Source organism: Fukomys damarensis, unplaced genomic scaffold, assembly GCF_012274545.1.
Source record: "Fukomys damarensis isolate Sample0158 unplaced genomic scaffold, DMR_v1.0_HiC HiC_scaffold_11, whole genome shotgun sequence".
NCBI classification, from domain to species: domain Eukaryota; kingdom Metazoa; phylum Chordata; class Mammalia; order Rodentia; family Bathyergidae; genus Fukomys; species Fukomys damarensis.
In genome coordinates, this window is record NW_022900923.1 from 8,707,921 (window position 1) to 8,734,475 (window position 26,555).

General features: G+C 43.2%; 1 protein-coding gene and 1 long non-coding RNA gene across 4 annotated transcripts in view; one reads left to right on the forward strand and one right to left on the reverse strand.

The window, feature by feature from the left end:
* The window catches only part of Ints7 (integrator complex subunit 7), a 73,190-nt gene extending 47,950 nt beyond the window's left edge, over window positions 1-25,240 (forward strand). Inside the window, exons 10-21 of one of the 3 annotated variants that reach the window (XM_010642566.3) lie at window positions 763-860; window positions 3,654-3,893; window positions 4,630-4,767; window positions 5,766-5,972; window positions 9,823-10,017; window positions 10,513-10,616; window positions 11,953-12,021; window positions 14,129-14,261; window positions 15,929-15,979; window positions 20,360-20,458; window positions 21,831-22,016; window positions 24,294-25,240. In XM_010642566.3, the coding sequence (XP_010640868.1) occupies window positions 763-860; window positions 3,654-3,893; window positions 4,630-4,767; window positions 5,766-5,972; window positions 9,823-10,017; window positions 10,513-10,616; window positions 11,953-12,021; window positions 14,129-14,261; window positions 15,929-15,979; window positions 20,360-20,458; window positions 21,831-22,016; window positions 24,294-24,584 (1,811 nt within the window). In that variant the 3' untranslated portion in view covers window positions 24,585-25,240. The remainder of the gene's footprint in view (window positions 1-762; window positions 861-3,653; window positions 3,894-4,629; window positions 4,768-5,765; window positions 5,973-9,822; window positions 10,018-10,512; window positions 10,617-11,952; window positions 12,022-14,128; window positions 14,262-15,928; window positions 15,980-20,359; window positions 20,459-21,830; window positions 22,017-24,293) is intronic. The other 2 variants (XM_010642568.3, XM_010642567.2) reach the window with 2 other exon arrangements.
* LOC104875158 lies at window positions 13,213-14,188 on the reverse strand. The gene is made up of 3 exons (XR_783982.3): window positions 14,108-14,188; window positions 13,869-14,011; window positions 13,213-13,309 (listed from the first exon to the last, which is right to left on the reverse strand). It is a non-coding gene; the product is annotated as an uncharacterized LOC104875158 (long non-coding RNA).
* Window positions 25,241-26,555: the final 1,315 nt, after the last annotated feature.

The window sequence follows — 26,555 nt, forward strand, 5'->3', positions numbered from 1 at the left end:
GGGGGGTGGTTTGAGACAGGGCCTCACTATGTAGTTGAGAGTGACCTGGAACTCACTATGTAACCCAGGCTGGTTTCAAACTCACAGCAGTCCTCCTGCCTTAGCCTTCTGAGTGCTGGGATTACAGGCATGCGCCACCATGTCCGGCTTTTTGCCGTGTAATATTGAAAGCTACTGTGTATTCTTAACACTGACATATGTCAACCTAAATACATTTAACTAGGCCATTCATAGCTTTCTAGATCCCCCAGCGGAACTGTATCCCTATGGTAGTGAAAGGATGCTGTAGCGCTGCTGTTACAGGAAACATCCAAGTGTTCATTCCTTAAGGTCAGACTGAAAACACTGGCAAGATTTTGTGGAGTCTTCGTAACTGGGTGACTCTCATTCGAAGCGGAAGACTGTTTCATATTAGGTGAAAATAGGCCTGTATAATTTGTCTGATTGGGAAGATTAACACACACAGCATATTTTTCTGTCCTTAACACTTTCCTAGTTAAGTTGGTGATGCTGTTTTCAATTTAGCTTTCATTATAGCTTTAATGTGTATATTTTTGTAGTCTACATCAAGCAGTAGAAATAAGTTTGATGATAGGTCTTTGCATGTTAGAAATAATGCTGCATAGACTTTTTCAAGAAAGGGTAAAGTGTTTCTTAGGTCTTATACTTGATGCTTTTCCCTATGTAAGTGCGGTGTGTATGCACACATTCCCGTACTTAATCCTCTGCTGATCACCCTAAAACTCTGTGCTTTTCTTCTAGATCTCTTGGCACTGGAACAAGATGCTGTCTTTGGCCTGGAATCCCTTCTGGTGCTTTGTAGTCAGGATGATAGTCCTGGTGCTCAGGCCACTTTAAAGGTAAAATATCACCGCCTAACATGATGCCCATCTTCATTGCCTACACTAGGGCCTGGCCGTCTTTCTGTAAAGGCTCAGACTGTAAATATTTTAACTTGCCCACACAAACACTGCATTACAGCTACTGGCTGCCACAGTTGCAGGGCAAGAGCAGCTGTGGACAGAATGTTCAAGGTGAGAGGGAGAGGAAGTCTGTGTTCCAGTTAAATTCCATTCACGAAAATAGGCAAGGGGCTAGATTTGGACAGGAGGCAATAGCTCCTAGCTTAAAAAACATTTTCCCTTGATGTCACTTTGAAGACAAGCTCTTTGATAGTATCCCACAAGGTAGAGTAGAACTATGAATCAGCCCATTTTGCCACCAGCTGCGAGTGTTTTAAGTTGCAGTGAACAGATATAATTCTATACAATATAAATAGGTAGAACTCTCATAGTAGTTTTAGTCTGAGATAATAATTAACAGCCACAAAAAAAATGCTGAAATTAGTCTGGGGATTTAGCTCAGTGGTTCCACCACCTGCCTCAAGTTCAAGGTCCCAAGTTCAATCCCGGTACCCAAAAAAAAACCTGCTGAAATGACTGTATCCAAACTCATTAATATGTAAGTATTCATTAGTTGCTTGAATGTAGAAGCCTTAGTTTACAAACCAAGGGAGGAATTACTGTTAAGAATTTTCACTTTCAGTTAAGTATAGAAACTGTCTGTCTTATTATTTCTTGTTGCTAAGACAAAATACCTGACACTCAAAGTTGAAGGGGGAAAGGTGTATTTGGCTTACAGTTCCTAAAGGTTTCAGTCCATAATTGGCTGTCTCCGAGGCAAAGTGGCACATGGCAGAGGGGCAACAGTTTACGGTGGTGGAAGGCAGCAAAAGCCACAAGGGACCGTGACAGTGTCTTCCTGCCCCTTTTGTCTTACTCAGACTGTTTAGGGCAGGTAGCACCCACTTCCTTAATCCTAGTGCCCTTGGTCCTAGCGCAACTGAGTCAGTCACACACTCCAGATTCAGCCACCTCTGTCTTAGGTATATTTAAGATTTTTTAAATGTAAGATGAGACTTATTGGAATGAAACGTGAAATGTAATATGTGATGATGCAAAATTAATAAAAGTGTTTTAATAATAAAATGCTATTAGATATACATTGAGGAATGTGAAAACTTCATTATCGTCAGTATGGTTCAAAAGAAATCATGTCTCGTTTGCATGTTAAGAAAAGGTATTCCATCATAAGATGGTAACATGATTAATGAAAGTGTGGAGGTGACAGAAGGAAGTAGACAACACACGTTTGGTAGTGCATCCTGAGAGGGCCTCAGAATCCCGTTAGAACCACAGTACCTTTAAATTTAAAAATGCAATAAAGCAAAAACAAATCCTTTTGCTAGTAATCAAAGATTTTTTATAACACTGGACTTGGCTCAGGGGGACACGGGTGGATAATGATGAATGCTCCTGTGTTAACGGGGCTTTCTGTCAGGAGTAGGGGATGGACATTCATATAAGAAAACCAAGCAGAATGCAGTGCATTCTCTGCAGTATAAATGAAGGTGCAGTTCTGATGAGTGGATAGAGCTGGGAGAGAGTGATGTGAGTGAAGGATCTTAGGGAAGATTCAATGAGTGGATGTCTCGAGTGGAACCTTGACAGATGGATGAGAATTTCAGTAAAGTCGGAAAGAACGTCGAAGCTCAGAAGACTTGGAAGCAGAAACAGTGAGTGGACCACTGTGGGTGGAGACATAGTAGGAGATTGAAAAGTACTGTACAGCTGGATTATGGGGCATGTCGGACATGCCAGGGAACATGCACATTCTATAGGTAGTGAGGAAATACTCGAATTTTAAAATAATAAACATGCTCCAACTTTTTTATAATTTGTTAGTGTGTGTTAATGTGCTAACCTATTAAACCCTTGTACATATAACTTCTTCAAAGCCATATCACTAATAAAGGGCACTTTTTGTCCATCAGATTGAAGTTTATTATGAGCCCCAGACACCACACGGATAGCTAAATGGTTGTAGTAGAAAGGATGGATTGATGTGCGCATCTTTTCAAGAGATTAGAATTAGGGAGAGACTTCAATTATATTGGAAAAATGGAGCTAACAGTGCATGTTAGAGACTTGACAGAAGAATCAGTTAGGTATGAAAGTGAAAAGATTTCCATGCTTCTAGTTTTATTGGTGGGAAATATTGACTATCTCATTACCTGAGCCTGAGAAGGAAAAGCTCTTAAGTCAGCTGGTTTTAGATTTCAGCTGAGAAATATGAGAAAAGTAGAAACTTGTCCCCACTTCAGTGTGCTTAGAATCACCAAGGACCTCGACAACTGAATTCTCAGAAACCTCAGTACACACGCACATAAAAGTTAATTCATGAGTTTGGGATGTGAGGGGGCAGGAAACTCACCAGCCAGATATATTCTGGCATAGTTCATAAAGCACATTTTAGAAGCAGTCCTTGAAAAGTAGTGAAAGTACATTTGATTTGGCGTCTATTTGCTTCAGCATTATACCTTATAGTTTTGTCTCATCTTTTTAAAAAAATAGTCTTAGCTTGAAATGAATGGTTGATGTTTTGATGTGTAGCTGTGACTTGTTACCTCAAACATAGTACTTCACAGGCCTCGTGTGGGGTGGGGTTCAGGATGTCACGTGTGTCTTATGAAGAAAAATGTGATGCCTACAAAAACTTCCCTCAGTTTTTTTCCGTAATTTATATAAAGCTCATTTCTTTCAAACTGAAATTCCTTCAGAGTGTAACTAGTGTGTTTTCTCTGTGGCGTGCAGATTGCTCTCAACTGCATGGTGAAGCTGGCCAAGGGCAGGCCCCACCTTAGCCAGTCGGTGGTGGAGACCTTGCTGACTCAGTTGCACAGTGCCCAGGATGCCGCGCGGATCCTGATGTGCCATTGCCTGGCAGCCATTGCCATGCAGCTGCCGGTGCTGGGCGATGGGATGCTTGGCGACCTCATGGAGCTCTACAAGGTGATCGGACGCTCGGCCACGGACAAGCAACAGGAACTTCTGGTAAAGAGCGGCTGTCTCCATCTGCTGCGAGGCCAGGACATGGTCTTGGGGAAGCATTTGAGGAAGTCACCACTACTGTTTGACTTTGATTAAAAGTAGAATAAAGTGAATAACTGGTTAAAGCAGTTATCTGAATCCAGGAGCATGATGACGCGAAACAAAATTGACATTGTGAGATTTTTACACTACACGTTGAGCACCCCTAACCCAAAAATCTAGAATCTGGACTCAGAAATCTAAAACTTACACATTTTCAGATTTCAGAGCATTTCCAGTTCAGCGAATAAATTCTGCCCTGGATTTGGTATCTGTGATCCCCATGCCTGTTACATTTTTATGATCTCAATGTATATTCCTAAGTAATATGCAGTATTCATTTAGGTATTTTTATTTTACATAGTTATACTGTTAGTAGTCAGTTTCAGTTTCCCTGTTTTGTTAATCATCTGTATTGATAAGTATATCTAGTTTATCCTGTTCAGTTATCTGTTTAGTATCTCGTTGTGAGATTACATCATTAATTTATGGGCGTTGTTTCTAATTTGATTTTATAAACAGTGCTCTGTGTCAGTGGAATGCTCAGAAATTTCTCAAAATTAGAAATAAATGTTAATGAAAAACAAGTTTTGTACTTTTAAATGAACCATAATTGATTTTTCTCCCTTTTGAGTCAGTTATATTTGTCATTGGGTACAATTACATGATGTTCTTGTTTTCCTTACTTGTTCACGGTTAGGTGAGTCTAGCTACGGTGATTTTCGTAGCCAGCCAGAAAGCATTGTCTGCCGAAGTCAAGGCCGTGATTAAGCAGCAGCTTGAAAGCGTCTCCAACGGATGGACCGTGTACCGCATTGCCAGGCAGGCCTCCAGGATGGTACGCGGTGCCCCTCTGGGTACTGGGTTGGTGGGAGTCATGTGCCCTGGGTTCGGTGGTTATTATTACTCAGAGTCAGAACTGACAATGAAGAGGGGAGTGCTTTTTCCTCCTGGGGTCTGGGTAAGTGAAGGAAGGGACATAACTAACTGTTAGCCTTTCTCATAAATGAGGCGTTTGTGTTGCTGTGTGTGTCGGTGTCGTGCGGAAGCTGAAGTCCAAGCTCTTTCTGACTGGAGGTTGTTAGTGCACTTTCACCTCGTCCTGTGTTGTCCGGACCCAGGCCACATCACCACTGTTTTTGTCCTTGATCAATGTACCATGCTGTGCTTCTCTTTCTGTCCCCAACCTTCTGATCATTAAGTAGAACCAGGGAGGTTTTAGTATACTGCACTTGTCTCAGCCATACAGAAACCCGAACAATTTTACTGCCTTTCTTTGGGAAGAAATCCGAAGCCTGGATTGTACAGAAATCGTGTGGGGATAAGTGAGAACGAAGTTTGAGAGCACTCCTGTGGGTGGTCAGTGCTCGTGTTCTCAGTGGTGCACTAGAACAGCCTTGCGTTACAACAGCAAACTTCCCTGAGCGCTGGAGCATCCCTGGCCCCTGGCATTAAGCAGTGCTCATGTTTCCCCCAACAGCAACCCCCCACCCCGTGGTCCCCTCAACACTGCTGGTTCGTCCAGCGTGACACACGCCACATGTGATCTTGCTTTCTACAGTTTAGCCTAATATTCTAAACTTGAGTTATAGTTCATTTTATTTACCTTCTCTTTAGAACTGTTTTGGTAAAGAACTTTAGGCATTGTGTTACATAAAAGCAGCTCAGCATATTTTCTCAAAGAATTATGTAATGTGAGAAATGATTATCCAAGCTTATCCAGAGCTTGGGTTTGTCCTTGACCTGCTGCATCAACTCTTTCAAATGTGAGAACCTCACTATCTGCTCCTTCAGCTTTTTCTTTCTTTCCTTTGTTTTGATTTCTTCCCTTTTTAGGGTAATCATGATATGGCCAGAGAGCTGTACCAGAGCTTGCTGACTCAGGTTGCCTCGGAACACTTCTACTTCTGGCTGAACAGTTTGAAGGAGTTCTCACATGCAGAGCAGTGTCTCACGGGGCTGCAGGAAGAGAATTACAGTTCAGCACTGTCTTGCATTGCCGAGTCTTTAAAATATTACCATAAAGGGATTGCTTCCTTGACAGTAAGTCCTCCTAATTCTTCCTTGGGGACACTGATTCACTGGCGAGTTCTCTCCCTCCTCTTTTTGGATTTTCCTATTTTAACTATTTGAGAAACTTGCTAGTATGTATATTTAGCAACATGAAGGTAATTGAATAGGTCATGGAAATAAACCTTAGACCCTTCCCTTTCTTAACATTCATAGATAATGAAAGTTGATGTTTGTTTTTATAAAGTACTGGGTGCCGTGTGGGTGTGTGTGTGTGTGTGTGTGTGTTTGTGTGTGTGTAAAGAGGATCCTTAGTAAGACGCTAACCAGGGCCACCGTCAAATGTTCCTGAGTAAGAATGAAATAAACATTTTCTGCATTCATCAAAGGGCTTTTCTCTAGAGACTGTATAATCGACATGAAACGTTTTAAAAGTATTGTCACACAATTTTAAAAAGGCATATATTGAGGTAAAGCCATAAAACTTTTAGTGTCTGTTTATATCACTTTGTACTATATCTAAAAACATTTTTTTTTTTTTGAAACGGGGGTCTCACTGTACAGTTCAGGCTGTCTGAACTCAGTGATCCTCCTGCCTTGGCCTCCCAAGCTCTGGTGATTATAGGTGTGTACCACTATGCCTTGCCTTAAAATATCTTTAATTGTGGACCACCACAAAAGAAGTGCTTCAAAGGAAATAAATGTATGTATCACAAGAGAGACGGTGTTAGGGCTACTGTGGAGCACATTTTTTTTAAAGTACAGTTTTTTATTTTTTGGCTAGAATTGATTGATGGCTACTTAAAAATACAGAAAGATTCCCTTCTTCCTTGCCTCTTCCCTCCCTCCCTCTATTTCCTTCTTTCTTTTTATTTTTGGTGGTGCTGGGAATGGAACTCAGGGCCTTGCCCATGCTAAATAAGCTCATGCTCCACCCCAGCCTCCTCTCCATTGTAAAGGGCAACGCTGACAGCCATGATTTTTTCCTCTTGATTATTCCGGGAAAAAATTATTGTTTTATAAGTCAGGTTAATAAATGCCACAGAAAATTTAAAGGTATAATTATTGTTTCAAGTCAATAAAATTACTTTATTTTCTAGTTTAGGTGGAGTAGAAAATGGTTAATCAGTGTAGTAAATGGTAAAAAAAATAACTGAGGCAGGGTCACAAAAACAGAGTGAGTTTTATGAAAAATTCTGTTGAATATTTAATGCTCACAGTGGTCTGTAGTGTGTGAATTTAATGAGGCTTGGTAATAATTAAGGACTGAATTGTAACATAGGTAGAAAGCACTTAATTAACAGACAGCATATCCTTGACTTAGTCTCAGTCCTACCACCAACTCAGTATGACCTGAGAGAGGTTATTGGGCCTTAAAATTTCTTCTTTCAAATTGAAGTTGTTTTATTCCGTAGATTTTAAGAACTTGTAATGTAGCAGACACTGTGCTTTGAGGATTAAAAAGAATAATAAATAAATATATTTTACATACCTGAAGACCTAGATCTCCAGGAGGCTGAGGTGGGAGGACCTCTTGAGCCCAGGAGTTTAAGTCCAGTGTGGGCAGCAAGAGACCCTCTCTTAAAAACAAGGAAATTGTCCTCTACTTGAGTGTTGTCTAGAGGAGTTGAAGCATGATCCTTAGGGCTCTTGGAAACTTCGCACATTTCTGGTTGCATTATTCTGTCAGTTTTTTGATACATAGACTGACCTTGGCTTTCTAACAAAAATGACCCCAGCCTGAGATTGTACAGCTCTGAAGACCATGTCTATCAGTTAGGCTTCACTAGAGGAAAGATTTAATATTATAAAGCTCTGTCTGTGCACTGGAGAGCCAGATGATCCAGGTAAAAGTGAAAGACCTGCAGCTCGCTCACCGCAGAGTCCTGTGCAGGCAGGTCTGCGTTGGGAGGCCAAAGGAGGGCTGAAGAGTCTGAGCTGGAAACCTCGACACGGACGTCTGAGTCGATGGCAGGACTGCACTCCTCCAAAGAGGCAGAAGTGAGCTTCCTCCTCCTTTCCTGTTTTATTCCACCCAGGCTACAAGCCTGTTGGTTGGTGCCACCCACGTCCAGGGTGTGTCTTCTCTCTTAGTAAGTCCACTCAGCCACACCCAGAACTATGCTAGGCCCATCAGTTGGGCATTTCCTACTCAAATTGACACCACGTTAGCTGTCACGCTATGCTTTCCACCTGCTCAGCCAAACTGTGCTTCATTTAATTAATTAGGCCAACATTAATGTCCCAGTATAAGTGACGTGTAATACCTTGTCCTGCCTCTTAAAAATAAAATTGTAAAAAGTGTTTAGGAGTAGGGGGTATGGCTCGGTGGCAAATTGCTGGCCTGGTATGTATGCAGCTGGGGGTTCAATTCTCAGCACAGCAGAAACTAAAAACAAAAACACCAAAAAAATTTTTTAAGTAGATCCATAGCAACAGAAAATAGAATGGTAATTGCTTGCCAGGAACTTAGTAGGGGAAAAAGAGTATAGGTTTCAGTTCTGCAGGATGAAAAAGTTCAAGATCCCTTTCACAACGTGATATACCTACCACAACTAAATTTATACTTAAAAAGTTAGGATGGCAATTTTGTTATGTATTTTTTACATATATTTTTTAATGTGCTTATCAAGTTGCTTTCTTTTTAGCCTCATTGGTTTCTTTAGCTAGGTCTCCTTACAAAATAGGTACTACAAGTCAGAAATTCAGTGAATAATTTTATATTCATGTTTAACTCAACTTTATATGTTTGACCCAAAAAAAGGAAAAAAGACAAGAAAAATAACTTTAGTAATAGAGAAGGAAAACAGCAAGCACTGTAAATAGGGGGTCATTTCTGTTAGCCGTTCAGCTCAGTCCGGAGAGGGAGCGTTAGAAGTCTGATGTTCAGACCCCAGGCCAGGTTGGACTAACCAGAAATAATGCCTTCTTGAAGAATGTCTAGGGCCATTCTGACTGTACCTCATAGTCCTTTTGTCTGCTGACCTTATAACCCACCTGCTATGTAAGTGTGAGCCCCAGTGTGAAGAAAAGGAAACATGCCTTGTATTTCTCTTTCCTGTAGTTGTAGGTGTTATTTCCTAAACATCTCCCATCTTTCTTGGATAATATTACCTTCTAAAGTCTTTGACCAAAACTAAGTTTTCTGTGTTCCTTTTGAACATTTCCTTCAGTATTAAAATGATCCAAGACAGCACAATCATTTTCAAGGTCATTGTCTTATATCATCAATCAAATATTTCTTCTTAGTCAAAAATAAATCAGAGTGGCAGCAAATCTTTCTCATTATAACTACATCAGCCTTCTCTTTCAGCTTTATTATGCATGTTAGAACAAGACTGCCAGTATTTTTTGTCAAGTAGGATGGTCTGTATTGTATTTATAAAACAGTATCATATATACTTATGTATACCCCATCCCTTGTGAAGTTATGGACAAGCAGTGAATTAAAAACAGCGCATAGCAGGGCCAGGGATTTAGCTCAGTGGTTCTATGGCCTGCCTTGGAAGCACAAGGACCCGAGTTCAATCTCAAAACCAGCTCATAGCAGCTAAAGAAGCAAAGAGGACAGAGGGAATTTATCTTCCTACAAGAGCAAATTAGATCTCATCTAAGAAATTAAAAACATTGAAAATGGTCTCTTTAATACCATGCTATGTACTGTTTAATAATTAGAACAAAATATTTCAAAGTTTGAAAGCCACACATGAACATTAAGTACAGTTTCTACCTCTACAGTACATAAACTATTTGGTCACAGGCCTTTGCAGTTGGAGAGGGATCTTTATTAGACAAGTGTGCATTTTTATAAAGGACATGGGGAAGAGCATAATACTTTGTATAGGAAAATGGGGATACTACTACAAAATATCTTTTATTCCAGGCTGCCAGTACCCCACTGAATCCTTTAAGTTTTCAGTGTGAATTTGTGAAACTCAGGATTGACCTTCTACAAGCCTTCTCACAACTCATCTGTACCTGTAATAGCCTAAAGACAAGCCCTCCACCGGCCATTGCCACTACAATTGCCATGACCCTAGGAAATGACCTCCAGAGGTGTGGGCGCATCTCCAATCAGGCATGTCTGTCTTTCATCTCATTGTAGTTTTTATTTACCCTTTAGAGGTGTTTGAAATTAGGTGTGCAGTTGAAAGTTCTGAGAGTTAAAATCAGTAGTTTAATTCAGATGTTGTGTCAGATGTGTAAATCACCAAGCATAGGCTGATCTGGTGAAGGCCTAGGTGGGTCTATAGTTTATTTGGAGAGAATAGAATTAGATATTAAAGAAACTTGGGGATGCTTATGACTGTAGTGATTATTTTAGTGGAACTTGAAACTTAAAATGCAAAAGGTTTTTGTCTATATACAACATAGAAATTGTTTCAATCTTAGGAACGTTTGTGTCAGTTGCTGTCTTTGCTGACTGTATTTAACAAAGTTTAGGAAAATGCATGGAATGACAAGAGTTTAGTGCTTCTTTGAATTTTTGTTTGGATTTTTTTTTAATGTTTTTGTGTTGTTTATGCAGTAACAATAGCATGTTGTGACCATTGATGTTTTTCCTTCTTTATAGATGAAACAGTCCATGGAAGAATTCAGAAGTCTTGCTTCCCGATATGGAGATCTTTATCAAGCGTCTTTTGACGCTGACTCAGCCACATTGAGGAACGTAGAACTATATCCTAAGCTTGCCTCAGTACTTTTTCTTCTTGGGGAAGTACTCTTTTGTTTTGTTTTGTTGGTACCAGGAATTGAACTCAGGACCTTGTGCTTGCAAGGCAGGTGGTGGCACCGCTGAACTAAATCACCGGCCCTCTTGGGAAGTACTCTTAAATGTAGATTAAGTAATTCAGATCTGTTTAACTCAGATTATGTATTAAATAACCCTCAAATTTATTATAATCAATAGTTTCCCCTTTGAAATTTAGTATGAGCAGAATAATTCTACTTTTAAACCTGTCTTGCTTTAAAAAAAAAACAAAAGTGATGACTCATTGGTGGCCATTCCCTGCCTCTAGGAAGAGCATCCAAAGCCCCAGGCCTAGGCACAGTGGCTCACACCTACATTTCAACTCTGCAGGAGGCAGAGGATGGCTGAGGCCCAGGAGATCCAGGCCAGCCTGGGCAGTGAAGCAAGAATGCATCTCAAAACAGACGAGCAGAAACAAAGGCTGAATCCTGCTGGTGTAGAGTGTGGCGTATCTTGTGCTCATTTGAGCCAAGACAGGCAGCACAGTAGAATTTCCACCAGAAAGTGTTTCGCCCCAGCTTTCTTCCTTCATGACTAACAACTCTACTTCTCATCACCTTTATTGATTTTTGAGAGCTTAGTTGTCAGTTTTGATCCCTAAGCCCCTTTTAAGTTCTTCATATTTTCCTATAGCAACTTCAGATCTTTTTTGGGAAGAGGAAAGATACCAGTTATTTGGAAGTAGTTGTAGGACTTGCCAGCCAATAGTTCTTGGCATTTTGGCTTACTGATTAAAACTTGATGAATGCTATGGATCCTTTGCACTACAAAATGCATATCTGATCTACATCCCAAAATTTGTACACCCTTTCAAGGGAATTGACACACCTCTTGAGCCCCAGTTTAGGAATCATGGAGGAAAAGTTTCCATAGACACTGGCTTTTTTTTTCTTCTTTTTTAAGAAGTGTCATCAGTAAAACTTTTGTTGTTGTTTTCTTGTTTGTTTCAAACTCTTTCGAAGAGCTCCTAGATCTCAGACAGATAAAAATGGAGTTGCTCTACATAAATCAGGCCTCTTGACTAGTTCCCCCTTCCCTCAATAGGTGGCCTCTGAAAGACTTTTCCTGATACAGTTTGAGGATCCCTAGGAAAGACAATGTATATCCTTTAGAAGGAAAAGCTAGCACCCAAGACCATTTGAGTGGGTAACATGATTACTTCTGCTAAGAGTTCAGCCCTCATTTTGACTTATTTAGTATCCAGATAATGTAAGATCTGTGGTGAATTTCTTCTATTTATGTATAACCTTAACATTAGTGTAGACAGCAGCAGAGCTGCTTACTGATATCTCACACAATAGAAGCCCTGATTTTGGATCCAGAATCAGCAAGGTAAGAGTTAACATACCAAACACTTTTACACTTGATCTTAGCCAAAAGGCTGAGAAGCAATACAGAACACTTTTAAGTATGACGTTTTTCCTAAACCTCACAACAGTGTTTTTGAAAATAAATTATAGAAAGGAAAAAAAAAGAAAGCTCTTCCAAACATTTGTCCAGAGTTACATAACTAGTGAGAAAACAAATTCTCTCTCTCCATTGTTTACTTGCCTCTTGCCTCCTGTTTTCAAACTATTGAATTGGAAAATAACTTCCTTTTGTTTGAATATGAACAGCTTCTTACATAACTAAATTTCATGGGAAATACTGAGTTAATAATACAGTTAAGCTTGAGCTTGAAAACTCTATTCACTGATTTCCCAAACCAAAATGTATTTCTGATATTGCTTTGTTAAAATTGTTCTTTCCTGCCCAGTAACCAGTTATCAAAATGATTAAATAAACACTGCATTTGTTTTTCCAATGAGTATTCTGCAGGCACTCTTCATTTAACAACCTAGTTCCATTCCTGTGACTAGGTTATTAACGGATCACTAGATGAGGAATGGTATCTCTTATGTACATTACAATATTCAGAACAAAGAAATGGTCGAAGGAGACTCCAGCTTGATGACTTTACTTTCTGTTTGCGTAACTCTTACATGCAGTAGTACTCTACTGCATAACAACATAAAACTACAGTGCAGTACAGTCAGCAAAAATTACAGGTGTATAATCGGTGTGCTCCACAAAAAGAGATATTGAGCCTGTATAAACAAGATGTGCAGAACTGTACAAAATTTTTAAAAGACAGATCGTAAGTTTAAGAAGTCATTAACCAGGTAGGTTGTTGAACAAGGAATGTCTATTTTGAATATGCATTTCACTGTCAATAATTCTAATCTAACAAGGCATGAGATTCCACGAATAGCTTTCTCAAAGAGAATGCTGTCCACAGAACTCTTTCAGTTTCTCCCTGCTACAGCATTGGCTCACCATTCTGCTTTAGGTTATTGCTAAGACTTTTGCCATCTGCTTAAAAGTGCTATCTGTTCTCAGACTAGACCACTTGGCTCTTTTATTTTTCTCCTTATCTGATCCATTTTAATAATTTAATTTCTTGCCCTAGTGGAACTTAAATTATGGTGCAGAGCAGGGAACAGAACTTCGGAGCCAGGCAGATGTGATCACCGATTCCCTTACCACTCAGGGCTGCTGTAGCGCTGTGGATACGTTTGATCTCATTGAGCCACACCTGCATAAACTCTAGGTAGAGAATGATTCCTGTTTCTGAGAAGAGCTGTGAAGAGCAAATGGAAAGATCTGTGTAAATTGCCCAGCTGAAGAGCCATGCAAATCGAAGGCCTTAAATAGATACAAGGGAATAATAGTGTTAATGTCCAGCACATTTAAATTACCTACAATGCATTTTAAATAACCATGAAAAGTTTAGGATGCAAAAATTTTGCTTTCTTATTTCTTTAGAAATATTTTCAGAAATCTAAGGGTTGGAAACAGGAGAAAGAAAGAAATCTAGGTTCAAGTTTTCCCAGAAAGGAAGAAATCTAGGTTCAAGTTTTCCCAGAATGCTCTGTTTGCCAGCACACCCCTGCACATTCCTATACATGCTGATAATTACCTTTGCAGATATCTTATGTCTCTACCTCATGGCAGCAGCAAGTACAGGTACTTTCATACTACCTAACAATGTGGGTAAGGGTCACCATCGTCTAAGCTAGTAATCCCAGTTGCTCCTGCGGTTGAGGCAGAAAAATCACAAGTTTGAGCCCAGTCTAGGCAACTTGGCAATACCTCATCTCAAAAAGGGCTGGGGATGAAGCTGGTGGTAGAGCACTTACCCTAGAGTCTGCAGAGGTCTGGGTTCTGTCCCCATCCGAAAAATTACATCATCTGAAGTCAGGTCTGAGTTTTAAGTTCTAGCTTGCCACTTAGTAGTTTTGAGTGTAGGCAAATAAACTTCTCCATGCCTCAGGTTCCTTATCTGTAAATGGAAATAAATCCATTACTTGGAAAATTAAGTGAGAATGTATGGAAAATGCTTGACACATTTGAAAAGTAAAAGGATTAAGGAATTAACTGATGCTGATCTGTGCTTCAGTTTGCAGGAGTACGGGTCTTCGGGAGCAGCCCATGCCGACAGCGAGTACGAGCGGAGGATGACGGCTGTGTACGGTCACGTCCTGGAAGAGGTGGAATCCCTCAGCCGGAAGTACACCCCCGTCTCCTACATGGCAAGTGGGCTGCTGCCCTTTACCTTTCTGTGCCCTTCGCTTGCCCGGAGAACAGAGTCACTGCAGTACCGACCACGTGGCACTATTGTGCAATCAAATGGAGTTGGAGTGGCTCTCAGCCCTGGCCACAAAGTAGAATCACCTTGGGAGCTTTTTAAAACAAATCAATATCCAGGCCCCACTCCAGACCGCGAACTCCGCATCTCTGGAAATGATGGCCTGGCATTAGGATGTACAGCGGGTCAACTCACAGCCTTTCGGTGATGTGAAAGCATGTTCAACAGCGAGTCCACACCCCCTTATTTTCACTTTCAGCATACTATTAACAGCGACCTGAGATAGTCCTCCTCACATTGTGAAGGAATCTTTGTGTTAGGAGATTCTGTCCAAATGTGGGCTAAGTATTCCAGACACTTTTATGGTAGGCTAGGCTAAATTATATCTGATATTTGTCAGTCAGGGGTGTGTGTGTGTGTGTGTGTGTGTGTGTGTGTGTGTGTGTGTGTATAATATATTAAAAAATTACATATATACATATATATATATATATATATGTATATATGAAATGTATTTTGACAGGTTATTTTCAACTTAGGATGGGTTTCTCAGAACTTAGTCCCATCACAAGTCAAGGGCATCTATTTTTAGAAGCTTCAAGGTGATTGTCGTGTTGCCAGTGGCCAGTTGAAGCAGACTAGAGCGGGGTTTGTCACCTGACTGGCAGTACAGAAGTCCTTCGCAGCAGGGGCATGAATGTCTTCATATACAGTAGACCTTCGCGTTACAGCCAGCCTGACATACAAACAACTTGAGTTACAACCAGAATTTTAGTTTTAATTTACTAACAAAGTCTTGAGTTAGCACCCGAATGCCGGCTGGTTGTGCTTCCAGGTGGTCTCATACAGGAAGGAACACGGCAGCATCCTTTATTGTGTGGTGTTAAATGAGAGATCCTGGGCCAGTGTCTCTGTCAGGATACCAAGATCTGCCTATGTATAGGAGAGAGACTTTGAGGGCCGTGTAGAGGAGCCTCAGCCTTCAATTGAGCAACTTGAGTTACAGCCGGTCCTCAAGAACTAATTGAGTTCATAACTCAAGGGTCCACTGTACTGTATGTTCTTTTCCATCTTTAGCCTACTGAGTCTCTGCTGCCTTTGAAACTATTGAGCTCTTGCTATATTGAACCTACTTCCCTGACTTCCCAGTTACAAGATGGACTGATGTTTGTACAGCTTCTCTCCTGCTCTGACCATTCCCTGGTGTCTTGGCTCAGACTAGGTGGCTTTACACATTCACAGCAGGGCTGTGATTTGTGTGTCTCCCTGCCAGGCACCTCTGACTTGAATTCTGTCATTCCTGCTGGCTTGACTGTCCTGTACCACCCAAGGGGACAGTCAGACATGCACCACCAGTAGTTTAAGCCATAACACATTCAAATCAGTGCCACCTGGCAGCGAGACATGAGTCATGGCTCCATGGTGAACGTGTCAAAGATCAGACGTTTACGTCTCACACTTCTGGAGGCTGGGAAGTCTAGGCTGAAGGTGCCAGCAGATTGGGTTCCCAGTGAGGGTTCTTTCCCTGGCTTGCAGTTGGCCATATACTGGCTCTGTCTTCGTGTGGCAGGAAGAAAGACAGCACTCTGATCTCTTTTCCTCTACTTATAGGACACTGATCCCATCTTGGCAGCCCCTCCTCCAGCTGCTGTCCTATTGGAGGTGAGAGCTTCAACATGTAAATTTGAAGAGACACAGACCTTGAATCCATAGCAGCCAGTCTCTGAACTTGGCACCTTGAGGAGTTTCTCTTCCCCTGCTGTAATAGTCACTTCCTCATAGCTGGAACAAAATACCCAACCTCCAGAACTTGAAGGAGGGGAGGTGTATGCGGGCTCGGATTTTATCGGTCTCAGCCCATGCCTGCTCACTCCAACACAGAAGCACCATGGTAGAAGGGCCTGCCGTGAAGGAAAGATGCTCGGGTCTTAACTGCTGGGAAGCAGCAGGTGAAGGGAGGAGCAGGAGGGAGCCACAGCCTCTGGGCCTCGCCCCAGTGACCGCTGCTAAGCAGGCCCAGCTCCCAGCAGCACTTTGAGCTGCTGAACTCTTAGTGGATGAATCCACTGATGAGCACAGTGCCCCTTGATCCCACCTGCTTCCCAGAGCCCCTCCTCTGAGCACAGGAGAGTTTGGGGGACACTGGATCTGAACCATCGCAGGGCTTTCACATATGAATTCAGGAGGCACAGACACTGAGTCCATAGCAGTCAGCCCCTGAACTTTGCACTGGGGTTTCTCTTCTGCTCCTGCTGGCAGGAGACACTGGCAGTCCCTGTAGCTGTCTCCTGGCTTCTGCTCTTCTCATTTTATACTCTCGCCCTTTGTCAGGTACTTTAGAAGAAATCAGAGGATGTAAGGGTGGATACTTTCTGTGGCATACTGCTGCCCACGTCATACTCATACAGCTTTTGACACAGATTGGTTGCAAAGGGAGATTGTAAAGACTGGCAGTGACTGTCTTCACATCCCTCTAAGGGCCACCCTGAGAAATTAAATAGATAGCAAACAATAACTGCACTGATGGTGGTGAATCCCCTGAATATAATGGAGGAAATGAGAAGGGTCGGCCCAGGAGACACAGTGTGCAGAAAAGACCCCTAGATTCGTTCAGAACTAGGTTTAAACACCTGCTCTGCCGACAGCAGATCTGCAGCTTCAGAGAAGTTATTTAATGTCTCTATATGAAATGCAAAATTGCCTACCTTGTAAGATTACTATGAAGTTTAATGAAATAATGCATATTTTCTAGCATAATTCCTAGCCAGTAAGGAGTAGTTAATAAATGTTAGTTTCCCTTTCTCTTCTTCCAAATTATATTTCATAGATTTGGTACTTTGTGAGCACCCAGAGGATGTTCAGACATTTATTGGATCTTAGGAATAGAAAAGGGACAAGACACAACACCTTCCATATAACAGGGAAAGATTTTATGAACAACACGACACAGTACATGTACAGGAAGAGAGTTCTGCACAAGAGAGTGATAATAGGGGCTGGGGATTTAGCTCAGTGGTGCTGCTACCTGCCTCGCAAGCGCAAGGTTCTGAGTTCAATTCCCGGTACAAAAAGAGCGAGAGAGAGAACAGGCAATGTAGCACAGATGGGAGACTGAGCTCAACTAGGACATGCAAGGCGCTGGGTTCGATCCCCAGCACCACTAAAAAGTCTGGGTAGGTAGGGGGTCCAAAGTTTGAACCCTGCATGGACGACTTGGTAAGGCCCTGTTTCCAAAACATATTTAAAAAGATTAAGAGTATAGCTCGTGCAAAGGCCATTGATTCAATCCCCAGGGCCACTGTAAACAAAGAAATTCATGTCAAAAAAAAATTGGTAAAGTCAGGTGGGGTACAATTTAGAGGAGACAGTTTTGCCTCTGAGTTTTCCAGACATATAAGGCAGGGTAAGACCATTGGGCAGAGAACATTTTCAACAGCAGCTGCAGTGTGGCATGGCTTGGTGTCTTCAGGGAGCAGTGGGGCTGCCGCAGTGTGTGCCCAGGCCAAACACGAGAGAGATCAGCATAAAGAGGGGGCAGAGCAGGTGACAGAAGATCTCAACACGGTATTGGACTTACCCCAGAGGCACTGGAGAGCTTTCTAGGAATTTTAAATGGGTGAGGGAAATACATAGGTAAGACACAATGGGCATAATGTCTTCAAGGGCATGGAATTAGAGGAAGAAAGCAGTTGAAATACTTTTATTGTAATCCCGAGTAAGGCCAAATTAATAAAATGGCAGTAGGAATGAAAAAGGATGCATGCAGAAGATACTTAGGGGTTGGGGCACTTTTTCAGGGCTTGGTCTTTAGTTTTGTGTTTTAGTTAGATGTGAGGCTGAAGACATGACTTCCAGTTTCCAGCTTGAGCCCTGTGTGTACAGCTGGCTGGCCCTTCACTGAGGTAGGACACACAGGGCAACAGGAGATGCTGGAGATCTCTCCTGCAAACCTTTGGCCATCCTGGGACAGCCAGGGAAGAATTAAGCCTGGGACGGAAGACAGAAATGGGCCAGGCCGCCACATGAGCCCTTCCGAGCGTCCTGTGGGGAAAGCATTGCCTGTGGAGAACCCAGCGATTGAGAAGAGAAGACCGAGGGCAGCCGAGGAGAAGGCTGAGAGAAGGCTGTCAGGGAGAGAGGGCAGAGAGGAGAAGAATTAGAAAAACGTGGGCATCCGGCTTATTAAAACTTCCTGGAAGAAGAGCATACTGGGTGCTACAAAAATGTCAGAACATACAAAGACTGGATTTAGCAAGAGCATTCGTCTGCTGCTGTACTATCATGATAGGCAGTTGGCCACCTTCAGAGTGCTACTTAATAGTGACTGCTCCTATAGAGGTGTGCCCAAGCGGCCAATAGTCTCGGGGACGGTCCGCACATCACAGTGGAGCATGCAGATCTGCAGCCATTCCTGATTTAAAAGGCAAAACGGTGGCTTTCTTTAGAGAAAGAGCTGAGAGCAGTGGTGGCAAACCTATGGCATACGTGCCGCAGTGGGCTGTTTATATCACTGAAAGCTCTGAAAGGTTCGCCATCACTGGCCACCAGTCATTTGTGGTCCATTCAGTCCACCCTGTTAAGGTGTTTCTCTCCTTCGGCACGGTTGTGGCACCAGAGGCCCAGCCCCAGACAGGATGTTCCCACAAGTGCCTGGCACGCTTCCTGGTGCAGGAAGGCGGGTAGTGCTGCCTTTAGTGCTTAAAGCTGGAGAGAGAGGATGGGGCCTTCAAGTCTGTGTTGTGCTTATCTCACGTCACAGACCTGGTATCTGAACTGAGTCCCTTGGGCACAAAATGTTTACCTACCTGAATGAATTTTTTCTGGCTTTTGGCTTTCGGCTTTCATGCCCAACTTTGTAAAGCTAAGTTTAAGCTGTGTGTAGTGGTGCATACCTGTAAGTCCCAGCACTCTAGAGGCTGAGGCAGGAGGATCACCAGGAGTTGGAGGACAGACCAAACTACATAGCGAGACCCTGTCTCCAAAAAATAAAATACATGCATACATATATACATTAAAAAATTTTTTTAAAAGCCCCCTGTGTTTAGAGCCTGGGAGAAAAGGTGGCATTCTGCCCTGAAGCAGGAGCTTGGAATGGCGGGCAGCCTTCCTTGTAGTGCAGCGTTGTCTTCAGGGCATGGAGACAGAAAAGACTGCAGGAACAGTCTCATTCATCCGAGGGTACGTGTTTGACAGTGCATTAGTGATTTCTGTTTAGTTTGTAAATCACTAGTAAAATACAACAAAATCACTAGGGAGTTAGGCATCATAGGCTCTGGTCCCATCTTGTCCGATGTCTGTGTGTGGCCTGTGTCTTCAGCACAATTTAAAATTAGCCCAGGTAATTTTTAAAATGTCTTAGAACTCTTAAACTCTGACACCTGTCACTAAGACTCAAAGGATTCTCTGTTGTGTTTGTTTCTCTGAAGTTGGGCTGGCGTTTTCAAAACTCAGTTAAATGTGTGAAATAGATTTTAGAGGTAAAGTATCTTATTAAAGTTTCAGAATTCCATGAAGGCAGGCTACTGTAGTCATCCTTATTCTGAGTCCTGGTGAGTTCCCACTGTTGCCCACTCTGGGGACCCGTGGACGTCACAACAAAGGAGGAGGAGGAGTAGGAAAAGAATAAGCCATGTCGGAGCCGAGGTTCCACTGGGGTCTGTGTGAGGCTCAGGGCGTCTGTACTGCTCTGGCTTCCTTCCTGCTCTTTGTCATACCCTGCCGTGTGATATTACTCTGCCTTTCAGCATCTGCAGTGATGATGTACTAATGTGTCTGGTAGCTCCACAGTCTATAAAGTGTGAAATTTGCCCGGGGAGGAATGTGGATTTTCTCCCTTCTCCTATTTCTTATTGAATATAGTTCAAGATAAAGTAAGGTACTCCTTGGCCTGAATCATGGAGTAGATATGCCCAGTTCCTGGAGATTGTGCCTGTTTCCTGGCTGGTGTGTGGTTTTGCAATGATCTATTTGAGTTTGTAACCCTAATCATTATTTGTTGATGAAACCTGGAAACTTACTTTCAGTTGATTTTTCTTCCCTCAGCACACAGCTTGCCTCTGCAATGCCATCATTGCTTTGCTCAAAGTTCCCCTGTCGTTCCAGAGATATTTTTTCCAGAAACTGCAGTCTACCAGCATCAAGGTAAGTTAGGAAGAATACTGAGGTTGGTGCAGTTTTTGAAACTGGCTGGTTTTGGAGATTAAATGGGACCCACCCTGCACTGTAGAATCTTAACTTTGGTTTTGTTAAAAATCTATAACCTTTCATTTTATGCCTTTCCTTCCTTTTTTAAGAGATTTGGTGAAAGAAATGGGATAAGAGTTAGACCTTCTTCTCCCTTTTCAACTGTCAGGGCCAAGTGCAGCGAGCTGGCATCTGAGTAACTGGCATCTGCCCTTTGTCTCCTGCTGGCAGGCGTGAGTTAGTGGTTTTATCTTAGTGCCCTGCAAGGATTGAGAGCTGCGTCTTGGCTGAGCGGCCGTTTCAGACCCTACTGAGACTTAATCAGGGCCAGGAAAGTGTCACCAGTCTGACCTGCAGCACACGTTTGCCTTTGAATAACAAGTTTTGGGGAACTGGCCAATGAGTATAGTTAGTATTCTGAAATATTCGGACCACTCAAAATTCAAAAGCTATTTTTGGCTCAAATAATAGAATTTTTTGGTTGGTAAAATACTACCACTTCTGAGATATTTCCTGGATTATCCCTGTCAATATCTTCACTGAACTTTTACATCCACTCAAATGCGTTTGCTTGCAGAGCGAAGAGCATTCTGTTTCAAAATGACTTAAATAATCAGGAAAATTGATTACCCAAGAAAAAGCCCACAGGCCAGAGGTCTCCAGGGTTGACTAGTTTCACAGTTTAGCATTATTAGGAAACTCCAGTTTCTTCCATCTTTTCATTTAGCAAGGCTTGAACTTTCCGTAATTGAAGCATGACTGGGGTTTTAATAGCTTTTTAAAGAACTACTCTAAGCAAAGGTTAAATGGTATTCGGTTAGCATACACAGAGCTCTGGGTTCAGTCCCCAGCACTAGAAAAGAAAAACAGTTATTTGGTTCATTTATGGAATTTTTATATCATAATGACTTCACTGTGTAAAGAAGCCTAGGCTTTTACAATTACTTCCACTTAAATTTAGTAACTTACCCAAGAGCAAAGAGACAATATCTGAACATGAAAATGTACACAGTGCCTCTCCCTACCGGAAGTGGTTCATTGTCCAAACCACAGCCCACCACGAACAACTGGCAGACAGTGCCGTTACTGTTTTCTGCCCTTTGTTCCCCTTAAAGCCGAGGTCTGGGATGAAAATGCAGGGTACTTAAAGGAGGCCTTCGGGAGAAGGAAGCTTGGCTCTGAAGCTGCCTCTGCCCAGTGTCCCGCGGTCAGGGCCTGGGGGAAAGGGTCGCGCCAGTGAACACAGCCGTCTGTGGCAGTGATTCGCACAGGTCTGTGAGAAGAAAGCTGCCCATGGCTGTTGGCATTCATTGGAGTGTTTGCCTTGCAGCTTGCTCTGTCGCCTTCCCCCCGGAACCCTGCGGAGCCCATTGCTGTCCAAAATAACCAGCAGCTGGCGCTGAAGGTGGAGGGAGTGGTTCAGCATGGATCGAAACCAGGACTCTTCCGCAAAATCCAGACTGTCTGCCTGAATGTTTCTTCCACACTCCAAAGTAAATCTGGACAAGACTACAAGGTGATTGAGTGGAGAGGCAGAATTGTGATGGACATTTTCCATTGTTTTTCCTGGTTAAGCTGATTGCAGTTACATAAATTACATGCACATATTGAGATCTGAGGAGACCATTAACACTTTTTTTTTCCTGTCTGAATTAGTTAATAGACAGCATCCAGGCAGAGGTCAGAATAGGAGTTTAAGCTGTGGGGAAACCCAGCTCAGGTGCCTAGCAGCTGGAATTTCCTCACCAGTGCCTCTGGTTGAGTTTTCCAGCCCAGCCTCAGCCAGTGCACAGGAGGGAGCTTCCCTTGCAGCCTCCTGGCAGGGAGGAGTGCCCTTGTGCCCAAAGAAGGGGAAGCCCAGCTCTCCAGGCCAGTTCCTGCCTGGAAATTAGCAGTCAGTAAGACCACCCCCTCCACTAGGAGTGCTCTATATGTGCGTAGCATTCACATTCAGTGGTCAGATAAAGTAAAACCTTCCCTGAAGGCTGTAACTCTAGGAATTCACTCTCGAGAAGTCCAGAGGTAGGTACGAACCAGAATCAGGTATATGGTGTCAGCTGGAGGTAGGGTGGTGAGTATGTGCCCATGAAAGACCAGTGTTACTTTTTTAGACATCGCTCCAGTTCTTTAGCGATTTATCCACAGTAAGAGAGCAGAGAACAAGTTCACACTTGTGCTTGCAAAGCTGTTCAGATTCCCAGAGTGGCTGTGTCCAGGCTTTTGTGACATGTTTGAACTAATAGCTCATGGTAAGGAGGAGGGTTATCAGTGAAGACACAAAAAACAAATTTCATTTCTTTCAGCAGTTTCAGCTAAGAAGCCCAGCGAAGGACTGCTTTACGCCATCATGGCTGTCACCTTTGGACTTCCTCTGTGGGGCTCTTCTTTATCTATTTTGTGACAAGGCTCCGCCTTGGCTCTCTTCTCTTCTTTTGATTTGTGGCACAGGCATGGTGCCTTATGTAGCTACTCAGTAAATATTTGGTGCGTGTTGAAAAAAGCTCGGTACTATGTGAGCTGTAAAGTACATCTATTAGGGTTGAGTAATCTCAGATGTCACAGAAAATAATAATAAGAATTTGTGTGGTTTATCCCAGTTTGCAGCTTTCTCTCCCAATTTTGAATTTGAAATAACAACCATGAATCTCTTTGTTCTTTGTATATAATAATTTCCTCTGTTAAGAAAAAAGCTACTCAACCCTAGACACGTTGCTTGTTGACTTACCTCTCAGAGGAACCGATTAAAGGCCAGAAGCTGGCCCCGTGGCTGTGCAGTGCTAATGGCAAATGAGCTTCACCTCAGAATGCGACCGTCCACTGAGGTTAATCAGACTGCCCATGCCTGTCCGGTCCTTTTAAGGAAGTTCTCCTTTGGTGGTCCTGTTTTTAGGGAAAGAATAACCCTACAAAGCTGGATGTGAAGAGAAAAAAAGCACCCGTACCATAAGTAGCTCTTAAGATCTCAAATTGGTTGGTGACTTCATAAATGTTATAAGGAAGCGCATCTGGAAAACCGACCCCAGGATAACTGCTCGAGCCGCAAAGCTGCAGGTGCCGTTAAACACAATTGCACTACACAAGCACACCTGTAAACAGAGCCATCTTGCCAAATATCCAGTGAGATTCCAGTTAATTGGTTCCCAGAGTGCCTGGGGTGGGGATGAGGACACCAGATTTTATCCTGAATGTCTGGTTATATGAGTGCATCAGCACATCCGTGTTTTGTAACATTGTACTACAGTCTGAACAAGACTTTGCATGAGCAGTGTACAGGTTCTAGCGTTAACTCATTAAGGAAGAAGCAGTCGCTGCCCTTTAGTAATAGGAAATGAGGGTAACGAAGGGGCAGGGACCTAACTCAACTCACCGTCGTGTTCTTCTTCAGTCTCTCAGATTTGAGAGCCTCATAATAACTGAAGCAGGTGGTTGGATCCTCTTTCTTCAGAACAGCTCTCTGCAGATTAAAGAAAGTGGCTTTGGAGCAGGGGTGGGGTCGGCATGGGAGAGGGGCAGCCTGTGAGGGGCGCTGAAGGCCTGTGAGCGGCTTCCCCTCAGAGAGCGAGGCAGGGCGCCTACCAGTGAGAGGTCGCTCTGGCGCCGGCTGCCAGAATTCACGCTCCAGCTCTGCCCTCATTAACCTTGTGAAGGTGGGAGCCTGTATTCCCTTCCTGCCCCAGCCTCCTCACCATAAAACAAGAACGGTATGGGACCTAGCGCTCCGAATGGGGCCTGGCTCGTAGTAAGCGCAGAATAAATGTAGCTGCTACAGGTGTTTAACAATCTTTCATTGCAGATTCCCCTTGACAACATGACCAACGAGATGGAGCAGAGGGTCGAGCCTCATAACGATTACTTCAGCACGCAGTTTCTGCTGAACTTCGCCATCCTCGGGACGCACAACATCACAGTGGAGTCCTCGGTGAAGGATGCTAATGGGATCGTGTGGAAGACCGGCCCTAGAACTACCATATTCGTGAAGTCCCTGGAAGACCCCTATTCCCAGCAGATTCGCCTACAGCAGCAACAGGCCCAGCAGCCATTGCAGCAGCAGCAGCAGCAGCGCAACGCCTACACGCGGTTCTGACCTGCCACGCGTGCCCTGCACACTTGCACACAGTCCGTCTAAGAGGCAGAGATCGCTTGCCTTCTTTGTGGCTTATGAAGGTTACGTTGATTTCTGTAATGTAACGTTCTGGAAAATGGTGGGCTTATTTTCCCCCCTCAAATTTTTTTTTAAATTTTAGGTTCAGAAATAATTTGAGTTCCTAGCCAGAGAGATTTTTTTTTTTCTTGTTTCTTCCCAAACAGAGTCCTTTCTTATATTTAAGTTTTGTTGTTTTATTGTTTTTCTGTTGCGGAGCTGCTGCTACTTCTTTCGGGAATAGTCATCCTTTGGGATGGTGGAATTAGTAAATTTGACTGTTTCTCTGCCAGAGCACATCATGCTGTCCGACACAGAAGAGAATCTGAGCAGGGAGGGCATTGGGGAGCTCCCTGGTCAGTGCGGCTTCATCTGTGGCCACTTGAAGCCAAATCGTCCTGAGATGGGCTCCGAGGTGTCTGCCACATCCCGGCCCAGGGTCTGCGGTCTCACAGAGACGGCACATCTGCTACTGCGTTCCTTCAGCCACTTCTCTGTTTCCTGTGCTGAAGCAGTCTTAATTTACTGTTCTGGTATTTAATTCACCCAAAAAGCAGCTAGCAGTTAACAAAAATTGGAGATTAAAAATGTGTTGTTTTTTCCAGTGTGTGTGTGTGTGTGTGTGTGTGTGTGTGTGTGTGACTATATAGACACTTTACACTGTTTCCAAAAATGATTAAGTCACTCACATTTTATCTCTCTCTCTCTTTTTCTTTCTTTCTTTCTCTTTCTTTCTCTTTCTTTCTTTCTTTCTTTCTTTCTTTCTTTCTTTCTTTCTTTCTCTCCCTCTCTCCCTGCCTCCCTGCCTCCCTCCCTTCCTTCCTCCCTTCCTCCCTTCCTCCCTTCCTCCCTTCCTTCCTTCCTTCCTTCCTTCCTTAGGGTACTGGAATCAAACTCAACCTTATACTTGCCAGGCAGGTACAATGCCACCAAGCCACATCCCGAGCCCTCACACTTAACATCTTAATGTTTTAAGTTTAAGGGGGCAGACCTTTTCCTTTGACTGGCTTAGTTTCACCTGACAAGCTACGTAATGCTAGACTTGATAGAGTGTTTTCCTCGTAACAGGACCTCAGTTGGAATGCTCAGGGAACAGCTTTCTGGTTAGCCAGGAAACCCCTGTTTTTCTTTTTCAGCACTGGTTGGAAACCACATACTAATGTACTTTTTTTGTCCTAACACAGTACACTCGTTAGAACTTCACTCTCTCTCCAGTGGAGATCACAGTGCTTTGGGTGAAGAGGCCGAGGCAGCAGGGCTGCTCATTGGCTCTCCGGCCCTGACCAGTCAGCCCGGCTGGGCACAGCCTCGAGCATGAAGCAGGGCACAACCCTGGCATTGTCCTTCTTAAGTAAATATCTCGATTTCGTTGTGCTTTATTTTTCTCTTCAAAGTTACTTTAATTCAAAGAAGGGCTAGGCTTTAAGATCTTCTGTTGTTCTTTTTTAAAGGCTTTTGCGTGTTGGTATTGTCACATAGCCTTTGGGAATGAGACCTGATTGGCAACTCCGGCCCCTGCAAGATCACTTGGCTTCAGGAGCTTTTGCCCATCGTAACACACTCTGCTCCAACAGCCAGGCACTGTCACAGCTGTGTATGTGTGGTGGCTGCCAAGCGACCTCCCTCCAGGACGCACAGGTGGACACAGTGAAGGGTCAGCGCCGTTGTGGTTGTGTCAGCATCTGGGAACGTATGCTTTGGGGGAAGTTGCCACTGCTGTGAGGAGCACAGTCCAGAGCCTCTGGTCCTTCTGCCTGGTGAGGAAAGAGCTGAATCAAGGCATGGGTTCCACTTTGGGCTCTGATGAATTAGTGAGCTCTGTGATCTGGGGCAAGTCACCTTCTCTGGACCTCTGTTGCTTTGTAAAGCGACTAAATTAGGTTAGAATTTTTTTTTTTTTTTTTTTTTTTTTGT